Source organism: Pipistrellus hanaki, assembly GCF_964339955.1.
Source record: "Pipistrellus hanaki genome assembly, chromosome: 11".
In the NCBI taxonomy this organism is placed as follows: Eukaryota; Metazoa; Chordata; class Mammalia; order Chiroptera; family Vespertilionidae; genus Pipistrellus; species Pipistrellus hanaki.
In genome coordinates, this window is record NC_140513.1 from 15398501 (window position 1) to 15419116 (window position 20616).

General features: G+C 36.0%; 1 protein-coding gene across 6 annotated transcripts in view; it reads left to right on the plus strand.

Annotated features, from left to right (window-relative positions):
- The window catches only part of PTBP3 (polypyrimidine tract binding protein 3), a 57971-nt gene that overhangs the window by 35012 nt on the left and 2343 nt on the right, over positions 1 to 20616 (plus strand). For all 6 annotated transcript variants that reach the window (XM_084899216.1, XM_084899218.1, XM_084899221.1 and 3 more), the window contains 8 exons: positions 3191 to 3301; positions 5590 to 5764; positions 14353 to 14430; positions 14687 to 14826; positions 15080 to 15113; positions 17502 to 17594; positions 18373 to 18589; positions 20510 to 20587. In XM_084899216.1, the coding sequence (XP_084755342.1) occupies positions 3191 to 3301; positions 5590 to 5764; positions 14353 to 14430; positions 14687 to 14826; positions 15080 to 15113; positions 17502 to 17594; positions 18373 to 18589; positions 20510 to 20587 (926 nt within the window). The remainder of the gene's footprint in view (positions 1 to 3190; positions 3302 to 5589; positions 5765 to 14352; positions 14431 to 14686; positions 14827 to 15079; positions 15114 to 17501; positions 17595 to 18372; positions 18590 to 20509; positions 20588 to 20616) is intronic.

Here is a 20616-nt window from a genome sequence, read left to right on the forward strand (position 1 = left end):
TTCATACCTTCATTGTGAGGTTTATATGAGTTAATGCACTTAAAGCACTTAGAACAGTGCCTGCTACATATTAAGTGCTCAAGAAATTTTATCTGTAATTATCAGATGTTAGTAAATTTCACTGTAAGGAAATGATCCTTGCTTTTATAGTCTTGTGGGTAAGATGTAATTTCATAAGTAATCGCATAATGCAATAAATATTGAGATTGGATCATACATGGAAGTGTGGAGTTGCTTGCACCTGTTATAATTAATTAGAGGATTGTTTTATATTCTTTGCTGAAGAGTTAACATTAACTAAACTGCTCTCTAATATCTGTAGAAGCTTGTGGTTGATCCTTTAGCTCATGGCAAAGGGATTGAGATGGGAATGGTGCCATTTCAGATTATGGACATTAAGAAAGATGTTACCAATATGACATTTGAGCAGAGGCTTGATGGATGTTAAGGTGTAAGTTGTGTGTACGAGGTAGAATGATCATCCAATCAGAAAAAGCAGCAAGAGCGAAGTCTTGAACATGAAGGTGTGCTTACTGTGTTCAAATATCAGAAATAAGGCTATGTCAGTGGAATATAATAAAGTAGGAACGTAGTAACTAAGAGGGTCAGAGAAGCAGTTAGGAGCCAAATTATGTAAATAAAACCTTTTTTATCTTACATGTAAGTAAGATGGACAACCATTGGAGGATTTTGGGACACATTTATGTTTTAACAGAATCAGTCTCGTTGCTGTTATAAGACTTCAGACAATAAAACAGTGAAGGCCTGGGGATGGGGTGGGAGCTGGGTGAAAGGCGTCAATGAAAAAAAAAAGGGACATATGTAATACTTTCAACAGTAAAGATTAAAAAAAAATGATTAAGCTGTAGGCATAAGTGAAGGCTCTTGTCATAACCATGTAAGGGAGGGTGGAGACTGGGATAAGGTTGTGGGCCCTGGAAGTAGTGATTATGGATATATTTGGAAGGATTTGCTGATGGGTTGAGTAGGTGTAGGTTTTGAAGAGAAAGAGTATCAAGAATGTCTTTCAGATTTCATCTGTGAAATGGTAAAATAGAGCTATCGTATATTAAAATAGTAAAGACTGAGGGGAATAAAAATTTGGGACAGGGGTGGAAGGTAGGGCAGGAATCAAGAGTGTGTTTTTGGACATGTTAAGTTTAATAGATCTATTAAACATTGAAGCAGGAGATATTGAATAGACATTTGGCAAATAAACCTACATTGGCATAAGAACTCTGGGCTGGAACATCAGCTTATGGGTGGTCATTTAAGTCCATTGGATTGTTTGGCATCACCTAGGACAGCGTTTTTCAACCGCTGTTCCGCGGCACACTAGTGTTGTGGTGTGCCGTAGGTGCAGACAAGACAAGAATTTTATAATTTTTCACTATTTTGTTTACTTAATATTTCATAATAAAGTAATTATAAAATACTTTCTTTGTGTTTATTTGATTCCTATTCAAGAGAATTACTTTATATATAGTCAATATAGGCACAGAGTTAAATTTTTTTAACATTTTCTAATGGTGGTGTGCCTCGTGATTTTTTTCATGAAACAAGTGTGTCTTTGCCCAAAAAAGGTTGCAAAACACTGACCTAGGACAGTGGCTCTTTGGCCCCTTGAGTTTTTAGCAAAGGCCAGCTTAGTAGTACCCTCATTAAGTTAATAACAATGTACCTACCTATATAGTTTAAGTTTAAAAAATTTGGCTCTCAAAAGAAATTTCAATCGTTATACTGTTCATATTTGGCTCTGTTGACTAATGAGTTTGCAGACCACTGGCCTAGGATAAAGGACTGATCTTTTTGAATTGCAGAATAAAGATAAATAACTTGCAAAATCAATTATTAAGATATTATATAAAAAATTAATACTAGTAATATAAAATTCTGGTTCTTAAGTCTTACTATTTTGTTAGCTACAAAAACGATTACAAACAAGTTGTGTTCGGTGTGCCTGATATTTTTTAAAGTTCTAAGATGAATATACATTTTATATGAATACTAGTGAACATTTTTAGTTTCTGGCAAGTTCTACCTGTATAAATATCACCCTGAAGATTAATTTTACCAGAATTTTAACTTCAATATTTCTTTAGTCTCATTTTAAAGTCCAAAAGAAAACAATGTATAGGAGACATCAACAGTTTTTAATTGTGATGTAGTCGAATTTGTCTATTTTTTTCTTTTGTTGCCTCTGCTTTAGAATATTCTTTCTGATAATTAGGAAGCAGAGCCATTTGCCCTATTAACAATACTCAAGACATAATATTCAATAATGGGAAATTTTTACCAACTTAGGGAATACTACCTTTTTATTCTTATAATGACAAGTTTCTGGGTCAGTAAGATCCACATTTAAAATGGGATGTCAGAGGAAAACAAAATGCGTTGTAGTGACCTTGGCCATGAACCTTTGTTTTGGTGAAGTAGAACAGTATGGTGAGAGCATTGATAACCAGAGATCTGTCAGGAAACCTTCCCCGCCCTCTTGTTTATTCCTCTTCTCTGATACCACTTAAGGGGGGCCTTCCTTGACCACTCTTGGACATCTCCAACTTTAATTCTCATTTTCTCTCATTCCTTTTTTTTTTTTTTTTTTAATTCATAACCTTTTTTTACAACTGGACATTGTTATTTATTTGCTTAGTTATCATGTCTTTTCTCATAAGGTCAGAGGCTCTTGTCTCTGTTTTGTTCACTGCTGACTTTCCAGTGCTTAGAACAGGACTCTGTGAGTCTTTGAATTAATAGAGCAATCTCTATTAATTTGTAGTTTGTCTTGTAGTTTGTCTCTAAAATCTCAAAAAGTTAGAGGCTAATTCTCAGAGTGAAATAGTTGATCAATGTGACTCTTTCACTTCCATTCATATACTTTTCACCCCATTATCTTATAATATCAATTAATTTCTATTGTAGACTCCTGTTTTAGTATTGTGTCACTTATGACACACTATAAAGTAGATTAAATATTTGCGTGCCTTTTGGGTTAGGCACTGTTATAAGCCATGCATGGGTGTTGAAACTTTAACATCTTAGGTTTGATTTAAGTTATTTTGGTACCAACAATTTTAACAGAGGAAATTATTTTCATTAAAAATGGTATTCATGAATCAAGCTGTATTTATAAAGATATGTTAGTTTAATTTTTTTCCTTAGATTTAACCCAATGTGAACTTTTTTTCAGATATTTTCTAAATTTGGCACAGTCTTGAAAATTATCACCTTTACAAAGAATAATCAGTTTCAAGCCTTGCTTCAGTATGCTGACCCAATGAATGCACAGTATGCCAAAATGGTAATTATTAACTTTTTTTTCATTTTTCAGTTGTTAATCAGTCACTTCAGTGTTACCCAAGGAAGCCTTCATGTCTTCTCCCTTGTTCCCACTTACCATGTGTTTTTTAATTGTAGTAAGATAAACATAATATAAAAATTATCATTTTCAAATATACTGTTTCATATGCTCTTTTTTTTATAATAAGCTAAAAATTACTTTGTTCATATGAAATGGTTTCAAAGCACCTATTATATCTCAAGACCTCTGGGACCCATTTCAGTTTGTCATATTTGAAGTCTAGCATTGAGCACAGTGCTCCTGATATAATCTAACTAATAAAGTAAAATTATCTGTGCCCTTGTGCCTTCATTTATTCTATCAAATTCTCCAAAGATTAATTTCACTATTTTTACAACCATACTCCTAGTTGAATCTTATGAGCTCTGAATTGATGAATACATTAAATCTTAGGAAACTTGCTGTGTCAACTTATAGTCTTTTTTTTTTTTAAGTTCATGAGTGCTTGATTGTTGACAAGATATAAAATTTCACGGTTGGGTTATATTTGACCCATCTCCTATTAAGACCTATCTGTAACCAGAATTCTATCTTACATCGGTGTCTGAATTGTTTCCGAATTCTTTTCAAAGATAGGGATAAAGTTAGTTTTACTTTTGTGTACTACACAGTGTCTACCTCTTGAATAGGAATATAGCCTTTATATTTGTTCCCTCTACCTCCACATATGTATAATTTTGTGCCTTTATAGTGGCATACTCATCAATAAACTATTACAAGTCAGGGTTTTTTGTATATTTTTGACTTGGTATCTGATATTTATTTTGATAAATTTGGACATTTGTGGAAGTCATAAGTGACTACAAATATTCCTTTGGTAAGTTTTTATTACTATGAAGGGGGAGGGATTACTGATTAATAGGCTTGTTCCAGAACTGACTTCAAATTTCCCTCAGCTTATTATTTATTTATTTTTATTTATTTACTTATTTTGTTAATCCTCACCCAGGGATATTTTTTCCCATTGATTTTTATTTTATTTATTTTTAATATATATTTTTATTGATTTCAGAAAGGAGAAGGGAGAGGGACAAAGAGATAGAAACATCATTAATGAGAGAGAATCATTGACTGGCTGCCTCCTGCACACCCCCCACTGGGGATCAAGCCCACAACCCAGGCATGTGCCCTTGACCGGAATCAAACCTGGGACTCTTCAGTCTGCAGGCCGACGCTCTATCCACTGAGCAAAATTGTATAATTGTATAATTATTACAATAAGTAATAATTGTATTTTTCCCATTGATTTTTAGTGGAGTGGAAGAGAGGGAGAGAGACAGAGAAAGAAGCATCTCTGTGGGAGACACACCCATTGGTTGCCTCATGTTCGCTCCTTGCCTGGGGCCAGGGGTCTAGCCTGCAACTGAGGTACATATCCTTTTTTTTTTTAATTTTTTTTATTTTATTGATTTTTTTACAGAGAGGAAGGGAGAGAGATAGAGAGCTAGAAACGTCAATGAGAGAGAAACATCGACCAGCTGCCTCTTGCACACCCCCTAGCAGGGATGTGCCCACAACCAATGTACATGCCCTTGACTGGAATCGAACCTGGGACCTTTCAGTCCGCAGACCGACGCTCTACCACTGAGCCAAACCGGCTTCGGCATGAGGTACATATCCTTAACCTGGAATGGAACCTGAGACCCTTCCGTCCTTGAGTGGATGGATACTCTAACCTCTGAGCCAAACTGTGTAGGGCCCTCAGCTTATTACTCAAAGTGCTAAAAAATAAATTTATAAGAGAAGAAAAAATGGTAGATAATATTTCATGTATTACTTTTCTAGTAAGTACCATTTAGAAAGGCTTTATTTCATCTTAACCTGTATAAACTAAACTATACTCATTCTTTAAAAAGAATTAAAATGAAGTGTAAACATATTTGTAAACATTTTTGTGGATAAATAATCATAATAACAGCTTATATAATGTACAGTAATGCAGTATAGTTTTCCAAGCCTTTACATTCTCCTCTCTAATTTGATCTTTACCAGAGACAAGATAGGGATTATTATCCTTGTTTTACAGATGAAAAAACTACAGTTAGACATTTTCTTTTTCTCTCTTAGGTGCACATAGTGACAGAGGTAGAAGTAAATAAAGGTCTTTGGCTTCTAATCCAGTGCTCTCTGCTTTATACCTGATAGCCATTCTGTGTCAACGTAGAGACTACTTGATTTATCAGTGTTGTTGTCTTGCAAAACATCAGTCCCTTTCTTACATGCTTTAGGCACTGGATGGCCAGAATATCTATAATGCATGCTGCACTCTGCATATTGACTTCTCCAAGCTTACCAGCCTTAATGTGAAATATAATAATGACAAAAGCAGAGACTTCACTCGCTTAGATCTTCCTACTGGTGATGGCCATCCATCCCTTGAATCCCCTATGGCTGCTGCTTTTGGTGAGTAGTTCTGTTTTGGGTCACAAAGCAAGTTTTCTGAAATTACACATTTCATTTATTAATCCATGTTATGTCAGTTAGCCTTTTTCTTCTTATATTCTCTCAGGTGTTCTAAAGGATAGCAAGGATCATAGAACAAAATTAGTCCATTAATTCAATCTTAATATTTGTAGGTTCTATTAGTTGGCAAAATAAGTGAATATCTGACATTGAGAATTACAGATTTATTTTCTAACATTAATATTATTCTTTATCAGCCATACAATAGTTTCAGATTAATAGTCTTTTACATATTAACATTAATTTAAATATGTTGGTTTATAACCAACAGAATATTGGCTTAAGTGCTCCTGAGAGAAATCCTTTTTTAAGTAGTGATATGTTAAAACAAGGATCTAAATTAGTGGTATGTTTTCCCTTTATTCAAACAAGAGTATTTATTTTATTTTGTTTTGTTTTTTAAACATCAGAACTTCCATCTTTAAACTTAAGTTTGTGGGAAGTTGCATTTTTACATTAATAAAGGTAGTCTTCTGAATTATCTGAAAATGTTGCTCTGAAGGGCTTCCTTCTTTTATTGAAAACTAGTTCTCAATACATTTATACATGCTTTTTAAATAAAACTTTATGTTAAGGAAAAAGCAGTAGATGGCCCCGTTGGATATGTCACTAGGTTAATGTGTACTTTTTGGTTTTGCAACTCTTGAAAGTGTGATTTATATTTAGATAAAGTAATAATTGTATTACCCTTTTTGATTCATTATTTTCCCAAATGACACCATAAAATATTGTTTATTGAGACCTTAAGTGATATTTAGTCTATCTTCATTTCACAATGAGAAAAAAAAATCCTTAGCCAAATAATTGTCTAAAATTCTCAAGAAAATACTTTGTAACTTTGTTTTTCAAGTATCAAAGCTTTTTGTTCTTTATAACTGAAAAAGTCTATTGAACTGTTAAGTTCTCATTCCTAAAGTTGTTGAAGATTCTGTTTCGGTCTGATCAATTTTTGTGTTTTATTTGTTACCAGCTTTTACTTACATGTCTGATTCTGCAGAGCCAAAGGTCTTTGTAATTACTGTTTCAGTAACATGATAGAAATTGAGGCTATCATTCAAGTTTGCCAAAACTGGCTGTCAAATGCAGTACAACACTTACTCCAATAACTGAATATATAGTGTCAGTGTAATTAATGTTCTGCATCATGTAAAGGGGACATTTCAAAAAATACAGTTAAGAATTTTGGTTTCTGAATATAAAGTGTCAGAATGTTAACATCCTTTTTCATTGTGTTAATAAATTCATAGTTGTTGCAAAGTGATGCTACATCCTAAGATAAGTGATTCATCAGAGAACAATGCTTTTTTATGTATGTGTGAACGTTCACTATTCCCTTTTTTCTCTAAGCTTCTGAAACACCACACTCGTGACCTTTTTCCTACCTCAGTGTGTTCTTTCTCTTTTTTAAAGGTCGACATTGAAAATTTCTAGGGTTACGTTTTAAGCACTTTGTCCCAGTTTTTAGTGATACATACAGGGTGGTGCAAAGGTGGGTTTACAGTTGTTCATATGGAAAATAATTGAATAATTAATAAGTAGTAATACAAGCATAAACTGTTTTGTGTACTCACAACTGTAAACCTATTTTTGCCCCACCTTGTATTATATCAATAGAAAAGCTTATGAAACATGTAAATATATTTTAATACCTAGGTAATAGTTACCTAGGTTAAAAAATCAAATATTTATACATTCCAAGGAAGTACTCTTTGTACCCTTCTCATTAATTAATTCTCCCACTTAAAAGATAATCAGTCTCAAATTTGGTGATAATCATTCTTTTGCTTTTTTAGCTTTTTATTTTTAATTTGTTGTTGTTTTTACCATGTATTATACAGCCCTAAGTGCTAATTTAAAAAATTTTTTCCCTATCTTTAGAATCTTACATAAATGGAATTATGTTACTTGTTTTTTTGTGTGACTTGTGAGACATTCATATTTATGTATGTGACTGTTGCTTATTCATTCTCAATACTGTCAAGTGTATAGATTCCCATTATGTAAATATACCACAGTTGTGTTTATCCATTCTATTGTGGATAGACATTTGGGTTATTTTAGTTTGAGGCCATTATGACCAGTGCTGCTCCTAATTAAGAAGGTTGAACATATTTTTTATTTGTTTATTGGTCGTTCTTCTGAATTTGTCTATCTCTTTTGCCTAATTTTGCGTGTGGTTTATTGCTTTTCCTTGTTTATTTGTCGTATTTTTTTTTTAATCTCTCAAAACACTTTTTTTTTTTTAAAATATATTTTATTGATTTTTTACAGAGAGGAAGGGAGAGAGATAGAAAGCTAGAAACGTCGGTGAGAGAGAAACATCGACCAGTTGCCTCTTGCACACCTACTACCGGGGATGTGCCACAACCAAGATACGTGCCCTTGACCGGAATCGAACCCGGGACCTTTCAGTCCGCAGACCGAAGCTCTACCACTGAGCCAAACCGGTTTCGGCTCAAAACACTTTTTTTGTTATATGTGTTAGCTATATGCATTTCTTTCATTTTTGGCTTTATAGTACTTTTGTGTAGTCAAATTTATTTGCCGTTTTCTTTATGTTTGTGTTTTTTTTGTGTGTTGTTTAAGAAATCTTTTTGTTGCCCTGACATCGTAAAGCTATATATATATATATATATATATATATATATATATATATATATATATATATTCTAAAATTTATAGTATTTTAGTAACTGTTTTGAAATAATTTAAGTTGTAAGAATAGTACAAAGAATTGCCTTATATCATTCGTCCAGATTCCTCAATTATAAACATCATGCCACATGTACTTTATCATCTCTCTGAGTGTGTGAGTGTGTGTGTAAGTAGGTAGGTAAGTTTTTTATCCCCCTGAGTCACTGGAGAGTAAGTTGCAGGCATGATGCCCCTTTACTTCTAAATACTCATTGTGTATTTTCTAAGAACGAGGTCATTCTTAACTAAATACAGTTATCAAAACCAGGAAATTAACATTCATGCACTACTATTATCTAATCCATAAAACTTTTAAAATTTTGACAGTTGTGAAACAATATTCTTTTATAAGAGAATTTTTTCTGGAAAAGATCCAAACCAGTATCAGGCCTAATTTATTTGTCTTTATTCTTTGTCTTGCATGACCTTTTCATTTTTTTAAGAGTTCAAGTCAGGTATTGTGTAGAATGTCTCTCAATATGAGTTTGTGGGGGGGTTTTTTGCTGAAATAATATGTCTTTCTCAATTTATGATGTCAAGAGACACACGCTGCCGGTTTTTTCTGTTCTTGGTGATAGGAACTTTGATCATACGAGGGAGGAAGAAACTTTCCTTTTCCCTCAAGGTCCTTTCAGCTGGTCTAAGAATCAAACCTACATAAGGCAAATTAGCAAGAAAAAAACAGCCAGCTGTAAGTGCATACGTACACAGGGGAGCCCCACATTTGTGAGAGAGAGAGAGACCCCCACATACATGAGAGGTTCAAAGACAGAAAGAGAAAATGAGGTACATATTAACAAATGAGGCAATATGGCATTCTGCATTGGGGCTTCAGAAAGGAGGAAGGTCATCACAGGGCGATAAGAGCAGATATGGATTCAGTAACTAGTAGTTTGCCCTGCCATATAGATCATAAAATGTTATTTCTGATGATAATTCTTATTATATACAAGGCCTCTAATTTAAATTTTTCTAGGGAGTTCAATGGTGGCAGAAGTTTCTCTTGAGTCTTCAGGGTCTCTGTTGCCTTGATCTCAAAATAATCTGCATACCATAGAGGCATGTCTTGAGGTGACTCATTCTGAATCCCTACAAGCACTTATTAAAGTGGTTTCTGACAGGTTTCTTTTGGTTTTTGTTATTATAAATAACAATGATAAACTGGTTTCAATGCTGTCTATTAATTTATCTGGCCTTAATTGCTATTTTGGTTCTGCATTTTCCAAATGCAAAATATCTATTCTTAATCATTCAAATCTTAGACTTTTTCCTTAAAGGTTTGTATAATCTTTTCATAAAGATACTAACCTATTGCTTACCAGGTTACTTTGCTAAAATGTTTTTTGTTTCTGCTTATTTGAGGAGCAAAGATTTATGGAAACTTAGTAAATAAATCTTTTTTCAAATTTTAACAGATATCCTTATTAATCATTATATCCTACTGGGAAACAATTATTAAAAATTTGACCCTGATGATTGGTTGCCAGTTCTTGTATTTATCACTAATTTATGTTCTGTGATATCTCAAAATTTTCCTCATTTTTCTAAAACCTACTGCTGATCTGACTCATACCTCTCTCAGTAGACATCTATACTGGTTGGTCACTTTGTTGTGTTTAAAGAGAATCTCTTTTGTCCCCCCAAATCTCTGGGTTTACAGCAGTTAACATTTATTCATTTCATGGCATCAACACTTAGGCAGCTGTGAATCTGCTTTTGTAACCTTCATTCATACACCTTTGTGATCAGGGCTTAGGCTGAAGATGTCACTCACTCCATTGGAGACATGCATTCTTATGGCAGAAAGTAAAAATAAGAGAGCTGATTTACACTCTCATACCTCTTAAAACTTCTGTACAGAGGCAGCACGTCTGTCTGTGTGTTCCTATGACATGATCATATGCAGTGGGAATTGCATAGAAATGCACGCTCCTCCCACAGGAGTCACTGCAAGTCACATGAAAGGGGCAAGTGAATATTTGGCAACAGTAATAAAATGGACCATACTTCTTCTTATGATTAACTTCGTATTGTACATTTTTATAATTACTCATATCCATATTGAAGTCCCTTTGTTGTCTTTCTTTATGCCTTAACTATAGTTATTCTTTGTAAAAATGAGTCATTTAACTATGATCTTCGGTTGACTGGAATGTAAGTTTAGCAAGGACAGAGATTCTTGTCTGCTTTGTTTAGTACTTCCTTAGCGCTAGATAGGCTTGGCTCAAAATATGCTTACAGTAAATATGCCTCCCTTCTAATTACATCAGTTATTCTGTCATTTATTTTGTGTTTCTAGTTCTCTCTGCTAGCTCTACCTCTGAAGTCTCAATGACTATATATTTTCTTGAATTATTTTAATAAATCACAGCTATATATTTAACTAATTCTGTTAAATGTCTTTCATGAAGAGAATAAACTTACATAAGCTTTTAACTCCTCTGGAAAATGCAGCCTATATTCTTCTTCTATAAATATATTCATCACCCTATTATTAAAAAACAAAACCCTCCCTTTGACTCTTACAATCTAACTTTTCTCTGCTGCTCTAAAACTATTTTTTATCTTTCACATTTCTCATTCTTTTTAATCTCTATTGAACTTCTTCTCCAAAATAACTTTGATTCTCTAGGTCCTGAAGAACTAGAATTCACTTTTTTTTCCTATTTCTAAGACTTTTTCTTTCTCTTTTAGAATGTTCCTCTTCTTTCCTCTACTGTTTAAGTATACCAATTGATATTCCCAGGTTTTGTTTTTAGCTCTTTAAGTTTCTTGTCGCGTGCCCTTTCTGGTGGCACTCTCATTCATTCAGCTTCATTTATTTCTACATAGATGATTTATAAATCTCTGTCTTATTGTTATTTTGAGTTGGCCCCCTCATTTCCACTCTTGGGCATTTCCATTTGAAGGTCTTTACCTCCACCTTCACATGTCCAAAACCAAATTGTTTTCCTATTAATACTGACTCCTCCATTGGAACTAAGTCCTGTTTTTTGTTGATGATGCATGGTCACCAGGTTTCTGAAAGGAAAGGAAGAGTACCAGCATTAGTTTAGCATCTAGTGCACACTAACCACTGTGCTTTTCAATGCATAATGCCTAGCTGCTCAAGTTTTACCCCCTGAGAAACCTACTCCAAAAAATCACAGTGAGTCCTCTGTGGTCCCTCCTTCTTAGACCACTTGTAGTGCATTTATACTTAAACCACTAGATCCTCAGCATATGAATCTCCTCTAATTATATGTTTTGTTTTTTTTTCACATTTTATTTTATTTTATTATTTTTTTTTAATAAATTTTTATTGTTCATATTATTACAAGTGTTCCTTTCCCCCCCTTCCCACCCTACCCTCTGCCCTTTCCCCACTCCCCATTGTCCTCATCCATAGGTGCACAGTTTATGTTCAGTCTCTTCCCACATTCCCCTCTCCCCTTTTCCCCAAGAATCATCAGTTCACTCCCCTTCCATACCTCTGATTCTATTATATTCAACAGTTAATATTGTTCATCAGATTTTTTTTTTTAATTTCCTTGGTTTTTAGATTCACTTGTTGATAGTTACGTATTTGTTGTTCATAATTTTTATCTTTATTTACTTTCTCTTCTGAAAGAACCCCCTTCAGCAATTCATATAATTCTGGTTTGGTGGTGATGAACTCCTTTAGCTTTTTTTTATTAGTGAAGCTCTTTATCTGACCTTCGATTCTGAGTGATAGCTTTGCTGGGTAGAGTATTTTTGGCTGTAGGTTCTTGCTATTCATCACCTTGAATATTTCTTGCCATTCCCGTCTGGCCTGCATGGTTTCTGTTGAGAAATCAGCTGACAATCGTATAGGTGCTCCTTTATAGGTAACCACCTGCTTAGCTCTTGCTGCTTTTAATATTCTCTCTTTGTCCTTTGCTCTTGGAATCTTAATTATGATTTGTCTTGGTGTGGTCCTCTTTGGATTCCTCTTATTTGGAGTTCTGTGTGCTTCCTGGACTTGTAAGTCCAATTCTTTCCCCAGGTGGGGGAAGTTTTCTGTCACTATTTCTTTCAGTATGTTTTCGATATCTTGCTCTCTCTCATCTTCTGGGACCCCCATGATTCTGATGTTGGATCGTTTGAAGTTGTCCCAGAGGTTTCTTACATTATCTTCAATTTTCTGGATTCTCTTGCCTTCTAGCTTCTGCAGAGGAGTGTCTTCTGGCTCTTTATGTTCCAAATCTTTGACTTGATTCTTGCGATCTTCTATTCTGTTTTTAGGACTCTGTATCATATTTTTTATTTCAGACAATGTATTCTTTATTTCTTGTTGATCCCTTAGCATTTCTTGTTGATCCCTTTTCATATCCTCATAGGTCTCATTTATTTTATCGGCCTTTTCTAGGAGTCTCTTGAAAAACCCTATAAGTGTGGTTTTGAACTCTATATCCAGTCGCTTTTTGTCCTCCATTTCTTTCCTTTGTGATCTATTTGGTTTAGGCATTTTCGCAGGCAGCTTTTCTGATGGGGTGGGGTTTCAGGGTGGAGCCTACAGCCTTGGCTTCCGTCAGCCCCGCCCTATGCGACTCCTGAGACTCAGGGTCCTTCAGTACTTGTTGCAAGCACCTCTGAGAGAAAGGTGCCCTCGATTTTCGCCTGCTACCAAACAGTGTAAGCTCTCCCGCAATGGGCCCGAAACTGGGGTTCAGTTCAGTTGGAAGTGGAGTTGGAGGTGGCGTTCAGAGCAGTCTGGAGCCTGTCTCCTTCCCGCCAGGGCAGCCCTACGGCACAGCCGGCCGGCCCTTCTCTGCGCGCTGTGTGTGCGCCTCTGGGACCTCCTTTCGCCGCCTTACAGCCCAGCTCCCTCTGGATGAGCCTGGGTCCCCGGGGTCTGGCCTAGAACGGGGGTTCAGAGCAGTTGGGGGCCCAGCACAGTCGGAGTGTTTATCTCCTTCCCGCTAGGGAACGCCCGCCAGGCACTCGGCCTCCCTCCTCTCCGGCTCCGTCCTCTCCGCGTGCGCCGCCTGTCTCCGTACCTTGGGCTTTTACAGCTCCTCCGCGCTTTCTTCTGGTTTTCTCCTTGCTTCTCGTTGTAGAATTTCCAGTCAGTTGACTTTCCTGTGGTTCTGGGTAATGTCCATTTTATATTTTAGTTGTATTTTATTGAAATTGTTGCGTGCGGCTGCGGCTAGGTGCCTACCCGAGCAGCCATCTTGGATTCTCTCTCCTCTAATTATATGTTTAATTTGTTTGTAAACCTCTCAGAGGCAAGGATTTTTTTAAAAAAAATATATTTTATTGATATTTTACAGAGAGGAAGAGAGAGGGATGGAGAGTTAGAAATATCGATGAGAGAGAATCATCGATCAGCTGCCTCTTGCACACCCCCTACTGGGGATGAGCCCGCAACCAAGGTACATGCCCTTGACCGGAATCGAACCCGGGACCTTTCAGTCCGCAGGCCGACGCTCTATCCACTGAGCCAAACCGGTTTTGGCGAGGCAAGGATTTTTATTTCATATTTCCTTTTTATCAATGCAGTGCCCCACAGGTATGCAACCTAATAAGTATTTAATGACTTTTACATAGAAACAATCCTTTAAATAAGGGCAAGAATTTCAACCTAAATAACAAACTAATAACTCAAAACTAAATAACAGCTAAGCTGTACTCTTCACCTTGAGCTCAGCTGGAAGGGGTTAGCTTCTGAAAGTGGCAGAGACTCTACAATAGCGATCACCTATTGAATAAATTTTTACTTCACAATAGAATTCTTTATCAGTAATATGCCCTTACAGCCATTTTATATTGCTTTGATAACCATACTTATAGAAGGCAATATGTTTATTTTAGCTTCTCTTTTCCATTAGGTGCACCAGGTATAATGTCCTCACCATATGCAGGGGCTGCTGGATTTGGTCCAGCCATTGGATTTCCTCAAGCTACAGGTGATCTTTTTCAAAGTTCACTTTGAAATGATTTTTTCTGATGTCCTATATTTTTTATAGAGTGGAAGGGAACAGGGGGAGAAGGGTGTCAAACGGGAGGGAGAGGGAAAGAAACATTGATAGATTGCCTTCTGTATATGCCCTGACACATTTTCTTCTTTATTTATTTTTTCTTTTTGTCTTAATTAATTTATTTATCAACTGTTGTAACCTTCAGATAACTAAAATACGAAATGCTCTTGATGTTTTTAAAAAGGTCTGTCAGTGCCAGGTATTCCTGGAGCTCTTGGTCCTCTGGCCCTCACCTCCTCTGCTGTCACTGGAAGAATGGCCATTCCTGGGGCTGGTGGTATACCAGGAAATTCTGTTCTGCTTGTCACCAATCTCAATCCTGATGTGAGTCGGAAAGCATTGTAACATAGTCTTTCAGAAGGAGGCCTACAGTAGCTTCTGATCAAGAGTTGTATTCAAATAAAAAATTTAAGTTTATTTTAAGAATTTTTATTAAAGTTCATCACTAGTATATATAGAGGAAATATATAAAATAAATGCTTTAAACAAAGTCAACTGTTATTACTACAAGTAAACTTATTTTAAAATTTTTACTTATATTAGTCAGACATCTATATTTTGTATTATCCTTTTTCAGCTTATCACACCCCATGGGCTGTTTATCCTATTTGGTAAGTTTCTCTTTTTTTTTGGTATTTTTAATATTATCTATGATAAGAATTGAATACATTTCATCATTCAGTAATATTTATTGACTGTCTCTTATTTGCCAAGTTTGACACTGAGGATAGAGTATTAGTAAGTAAGTACAATAAAATTTTATTTAAAAAGGGAATGTATGGCTGGGAGTCCTAACCTAGCTGAGGGAATCAGAGATGGTATGCCAAGAGAAATTATAGTTAAAACTAACTTGTGAAAAATCAGTAAGCATTAACCAGGCAGGAAAAGGAGGGCAAATACCTTTCACAGGCATTAGCAGTGAGAGAGCTTCTGGAGCCGGGAAGTGCTTCTGGATCAGGCCTAAGCTGGCAGTCAGCCATCCCTCGAGGGGTCCCATATTGGAGAGGTTGCAGGCTGGACTGAGGGACGCGCCCCCCCCCCCTTCCCGCACAAATTTCATGCACCAGGCCTCTAGTATGATATAATATGCTTCATTATTGTCAGAAATATTTTTCATTCAGTATTCTAAGGTCTGATTCTAAATTCACTTTATTTTAGTACTTGATCTTAATGGTTATCAAACTGAAAAAGAAACCTCACAAATATATGCAGTATAAATGGAAGTGTTTCATTGTTGCTACACCTAATTATGATACTAATTTTTTCAGTTTAATTCACTATTTTTTGTTGTACTTTGAAAAATTAAATTTTTTCTCTTGTTAAATTAGTTGATCTTGAAACTATTGCGTGAGAATATTTTTAACAAATGGAGTTGAAACTCACTTCATTTAGAAGAATTTTTAATACTATAAAAAATTGTTTTAAATTTTTTGAGTGGATAATAGGTGTTTTAAGCTGTGTTTTTAAGGTGTCATTTATAGGTACACAACAATACGGAATTGTGCATTATTTTCAAAGCCGAGTTTTAGAACATTTTGATCATCCCACAGAGATCTTCCATGCTCATTTACAATAAAAGTTTTTATTGATGACACATTTCTGTTAGTTTTCAGTAATGAAATCATGTATTATTGGTAAATTTTTATATCTCTTTGTCCAAACACATTTGTTTCTAAAAGTAGTTAATTTCTCATTTAAAAAAATTACACTCTCAGCTTGAAGAACAAATTGTGTGTGGGGGTTTGTTTTAAAAAAAAAATAATATCTATTTCAGCCACTTGTCATTTTTGAAAAGAACAGAAAATTTAGAATACTTGTCTTTTTGTTTTAAACTTTAAAAGTACCATTCATTGCTAAGTTCAGTTGCTCTTAGGTGCTTGCCCACAAGATAATCAGCACTCCTTTGTGTGCCTTGAAAATTTTCATCACATTACAAAGTATGGTAATGATGCAACTACCTCAGAGTCTTATTTTTGTAACATTGGTGATACCTATTAGCACATAAACTGCAGTATATTTTAATATGCGGAATGACAAAAAGGAGAAAATGCCCTTATTATAGAAATTTCTGCCTGTAATTTTATATATATATGCTAAAAATTTGTAAAATGTCGTGTTTCACATTGGTGTTTTTAACAAACCAGTGTTTAAAAAAGTCTAATTACTTTCCTCCCACACCCTAATGAGTCATTTTGCCTGTCCTTTGGGATGTAGGACCCACTATGGCGAACCCCAGTGTAGAAAACTTGGATGTGAAAGATCAATTAGGAGGCTGTTGTGATGATAGCTTGGATGGTAATGAGGATGGGAGGAAGTAGGCAAATGTGAGAGATATTTAGGCCATAAAATCAATCAGTGCTGAAGGTGGATTGGATGTAAGAATCTAAGGAAAGGCCTGGCCGGCATGGGTCAGTGGTTGAGCATCAACCTATGAACCAGGAGACCACGGTTCAATTCCCGGTCAGGGCACAGGTCCAGGTTGTGGGCTTGATCCCTAATGTAGGGCATGCAAGAGGCAGCTGATCAATGATTCTCCCTCAACATTGATGTTTCTATCTCTCTCTCCCTCTCCTTTCCTCTCTGAAATCATTAAAAATATTTTTATTAAAAAAAAGAATTTAAGAAAAGGAAGTAAAAAAACTGAATCCCAAGTGTCTGACTAGAGCAAGTATTCGGATAATGATAATAACTGCGAACCGAGTTTGTGAACACTGAAGTTGGAAGAGGAAAGGGGAGATCTGGAACATAGAAGGGATACAAATTTGGGAGCATGTATATGGAATACCTCAGAGAATATATACAGGATTGGGCAAAAGTAGGTTTATAGTTGTTCATATGAAAAATAATACAATAATTAATATAAGAATAAACTGTGTTTCATGTACTCAAAACTGAACTTACTTTTGCCCCACCCTGTATAATATGGAAAAAGAAATCTTCTTTAAATGTATTAATAAATACAACACAGACATTAAAAATTGTTTTGTCTTTCTAATTAGGAGTCTATGGTGATGTACATCGAGTGAAGATTATGTTTAATAAGAAAGAAAATGCTTTGGTTCAGATGGCAGATGCAAATCAAGCTCAGCTAGGTACTGATGATTAATAGTTATAACTGTGGTGACCTTCCCCTTTTTATGTGTATTTTCCTACAAAATGAGCAAACTTATAGCTAATAGAAATATACTTTCCCGAAAAGTACCTCTTTGTGGTACTATCTTCATTATTTGGACTTGTTTGTATTTTATAAAAATTAAAAATATTTATTACTCTTCAAAGTTTGTTTTCTACTTATTGCTATTTAGAACTTTGATTCTAGGGCTTTTCTCTAAGTTTAATCTATTAAACATCACTTGCTTTGTTTAATTTTATTATATTCGACTATTTATTTGCTTTCGTTCCTAATTAAGTTTTCTAGAACTGTTGCTTGGCATAAAAGTTTGGGCAAGCATCACGATGACGGCGCATGACAGTGTCATTCGGTGGCCTCTCTGTTCGTTGTTATAGTGGCTATACAAAATGTTACCACTCGGAACTGTTGTAAAAAATGCTTTGCTTGAGATTAAACTAACTTATTCAATAGCCATTTCCTGAACACTTGTTATGTTCCAGGCACTCTGGAACTTCCTAGGAAGATAATTGTTTTTTGTTTGACTGTTTTTCTTTTTGTTATTGTAAAATAAATCATCTAATACATTTCTACAATATATGGAAGAGTTTTAAAATTTAAAACCATTCTAACCCACAAACTGACAATATAATTAAAAATTGTAAATAACTAAATAAAAAGATTTTATGATAATTGAGACAAATTTTATAGAGGCTCTATCTTAATACCCAAACTTTCCTTATTTTCTTCCTGTGCACCAGCAATGAACCATCTGAACGGTCAGAGACTTTATGGCAAAGTGCTCCGTGCTACACTGTCCAAACATCAGTCCGTCCAGCTTCCTCGAGAGGGACAAGAAGACCAAGGTCTGACTAAGGATTTTAGTAATAGTCCTTTGCATCGCTTTAAAAAGCCTGGCTCTAAAAACTTCCAGAATATTTTCCCACCGTCAGCCACGCTGCATCTCTCCAACATCCCGTATGTACCTAATTAGTTATTATCCTACTGCTGGTTAATAATTAATATAATTATTATTATAAACAGTGTATTTTAGGAGAGGCAAAAACTCTGAAATTAGCCCTTAGCTGGTTTAGCTCAGTAGATAGAACATCAGCCTGGGGACTGAGGGGGCCCAGGTTGGATTCCGGTCAAGGGCACATGCCCAGGTTGTGGGCTCGGTAGCCAGTGGGGGGGGGGGGGGGGCGTGCAGGAAGCAGCTGATCAGTGATTCATTTCTTAGGCACAGTGGAGCAGGATGGCAGATTTCATCACACCACTCAGAATGGCATCCAATTTAAAACTTAGGAATTGTTTATTTCTGGAATTTTCCATTTAATTTTTTAAACTACTGGTAGCTGAAACTGTAGAAAGTGAAACTGTAAGGGGGGGACTACTGTATTCTACTTTTTGCCTATCAGTTTATCCATAGATAACCTTTGAAATGAGGAAATGAGTTTCATTTTATCAATGAAACTGAGAGGCTCGGGTTAAGTAACTTACTTCAAGAGACATACCAAGTGAATAAGAACTAGACAGACCTGTCTCCCTGCAGAGCCGGTGACTTTTCTGCCACACCAGCCTCGCTGGCCGTTGTGAAGTGAGTCTGCTTTTAGTCAGTTGACTCTGGAGCGATAGGCCACTCGCTGTCTTGGTCATCTGCTTCAGAAGGATCACCCCAAAACGGAACACAATAATAAGCGTTCATTATCTCATACTGTAGCTGCAAGTCAAGAATCCAGACATTGCTTACCTGGGTGGTTTTGGCTGAGAGTCTACCATAAGGCTGCATCTGAAGATGTAACTGGGGCTGGAGGACTGGCTTCCAAAGTGGCTCATTCATGTGCCTAGTTTTTGACAGGAGACCCTCAGTTGCTTGTCACCAGGGTCTCTCCATGTGGCTGCTTTAGTGTCCTCATGAAATAGCAGCTGGTTCCTCCAAAGCTAATGATTAAATAGAAGGTGTGGTGGGCACTGCAGTTACGTGTGTCATTTCTACAGTACCTTTCAAGGTTACGGAGGGCATCCCTGTTCAGTGTGGCAAGGGTATATTTGAGGGCGTGAATTCTAAGAAGTGAGAGTAATTGGGGGCCACCCAAGAGCCTGGCAATTACACATACTTATAATCACCCTGAAAGCAGTTCAATATGGAGAATGCTGGCCAGCTGGCGTGGCTCGGTTGGATGTCGTCTGGGGCACTGAAAGGTTGCCAGTTCGATTTCTAGGCAGGGCACCTTTTGGGTGCAGGTTTGGTCCCCATTTGGCAACCCATCTCTCTCTCACCCGCCGCCCCCACCCCCACCCCCGCCCCACGCATGTCCTTGGGTGTGAATTTAAAAAAAATAAAATGCAGAACTCTGGACTACAGTTGATAAGTCAGAACTAGCTTTGGAAGTACTAGAGTTAATTACTGAAGTCTGTTGAATGAGTACTAAATCCTTTGAAAGAATAAGTACAGAGGTGGGCAAAAGTAGGTTTATAGTTGTAATACAATAGTTAATAATAAAACAAGAATAAACTTTCTAGTCCTTTGTACGCCATAAGCATCTCTAGACTCAAGGATGGATTCCGTTTTGGACGTGTGGCAGTTCACTGGCCGCTACTCACAGCTGTAAACCTACTTTTGCCTGCCCCTATATAGATAGATTTTTCTTGGTCTTCATGTACCTGTCCACATTGTTTGCAAAAGATTTGAGACTAAATTCTGTTGTTTGAGGATATATATGTGGTATGTGTCAACCTCGAACATCTTCAGGGAAGTTCCAACTCATGTTTTCATTGCATGGCTTTAGTCTCTATGAAATGTGAGCTACACTGGAGATTTAACGATTGCAAGTTAATCTTTGCTTTATTTGAGAATTAGGGCTCTAAGATATTTGATGGACTCTGATGTTTTCACAGACCTTCCGTTACAATGGATGATCTGAAGAACCTTTTCACAGAAGCTGGATGTTCAGTGAAGGCTTTTAAATTCTTTCAGTAAGTCCTTGCTTTTAAGAAACACGTTA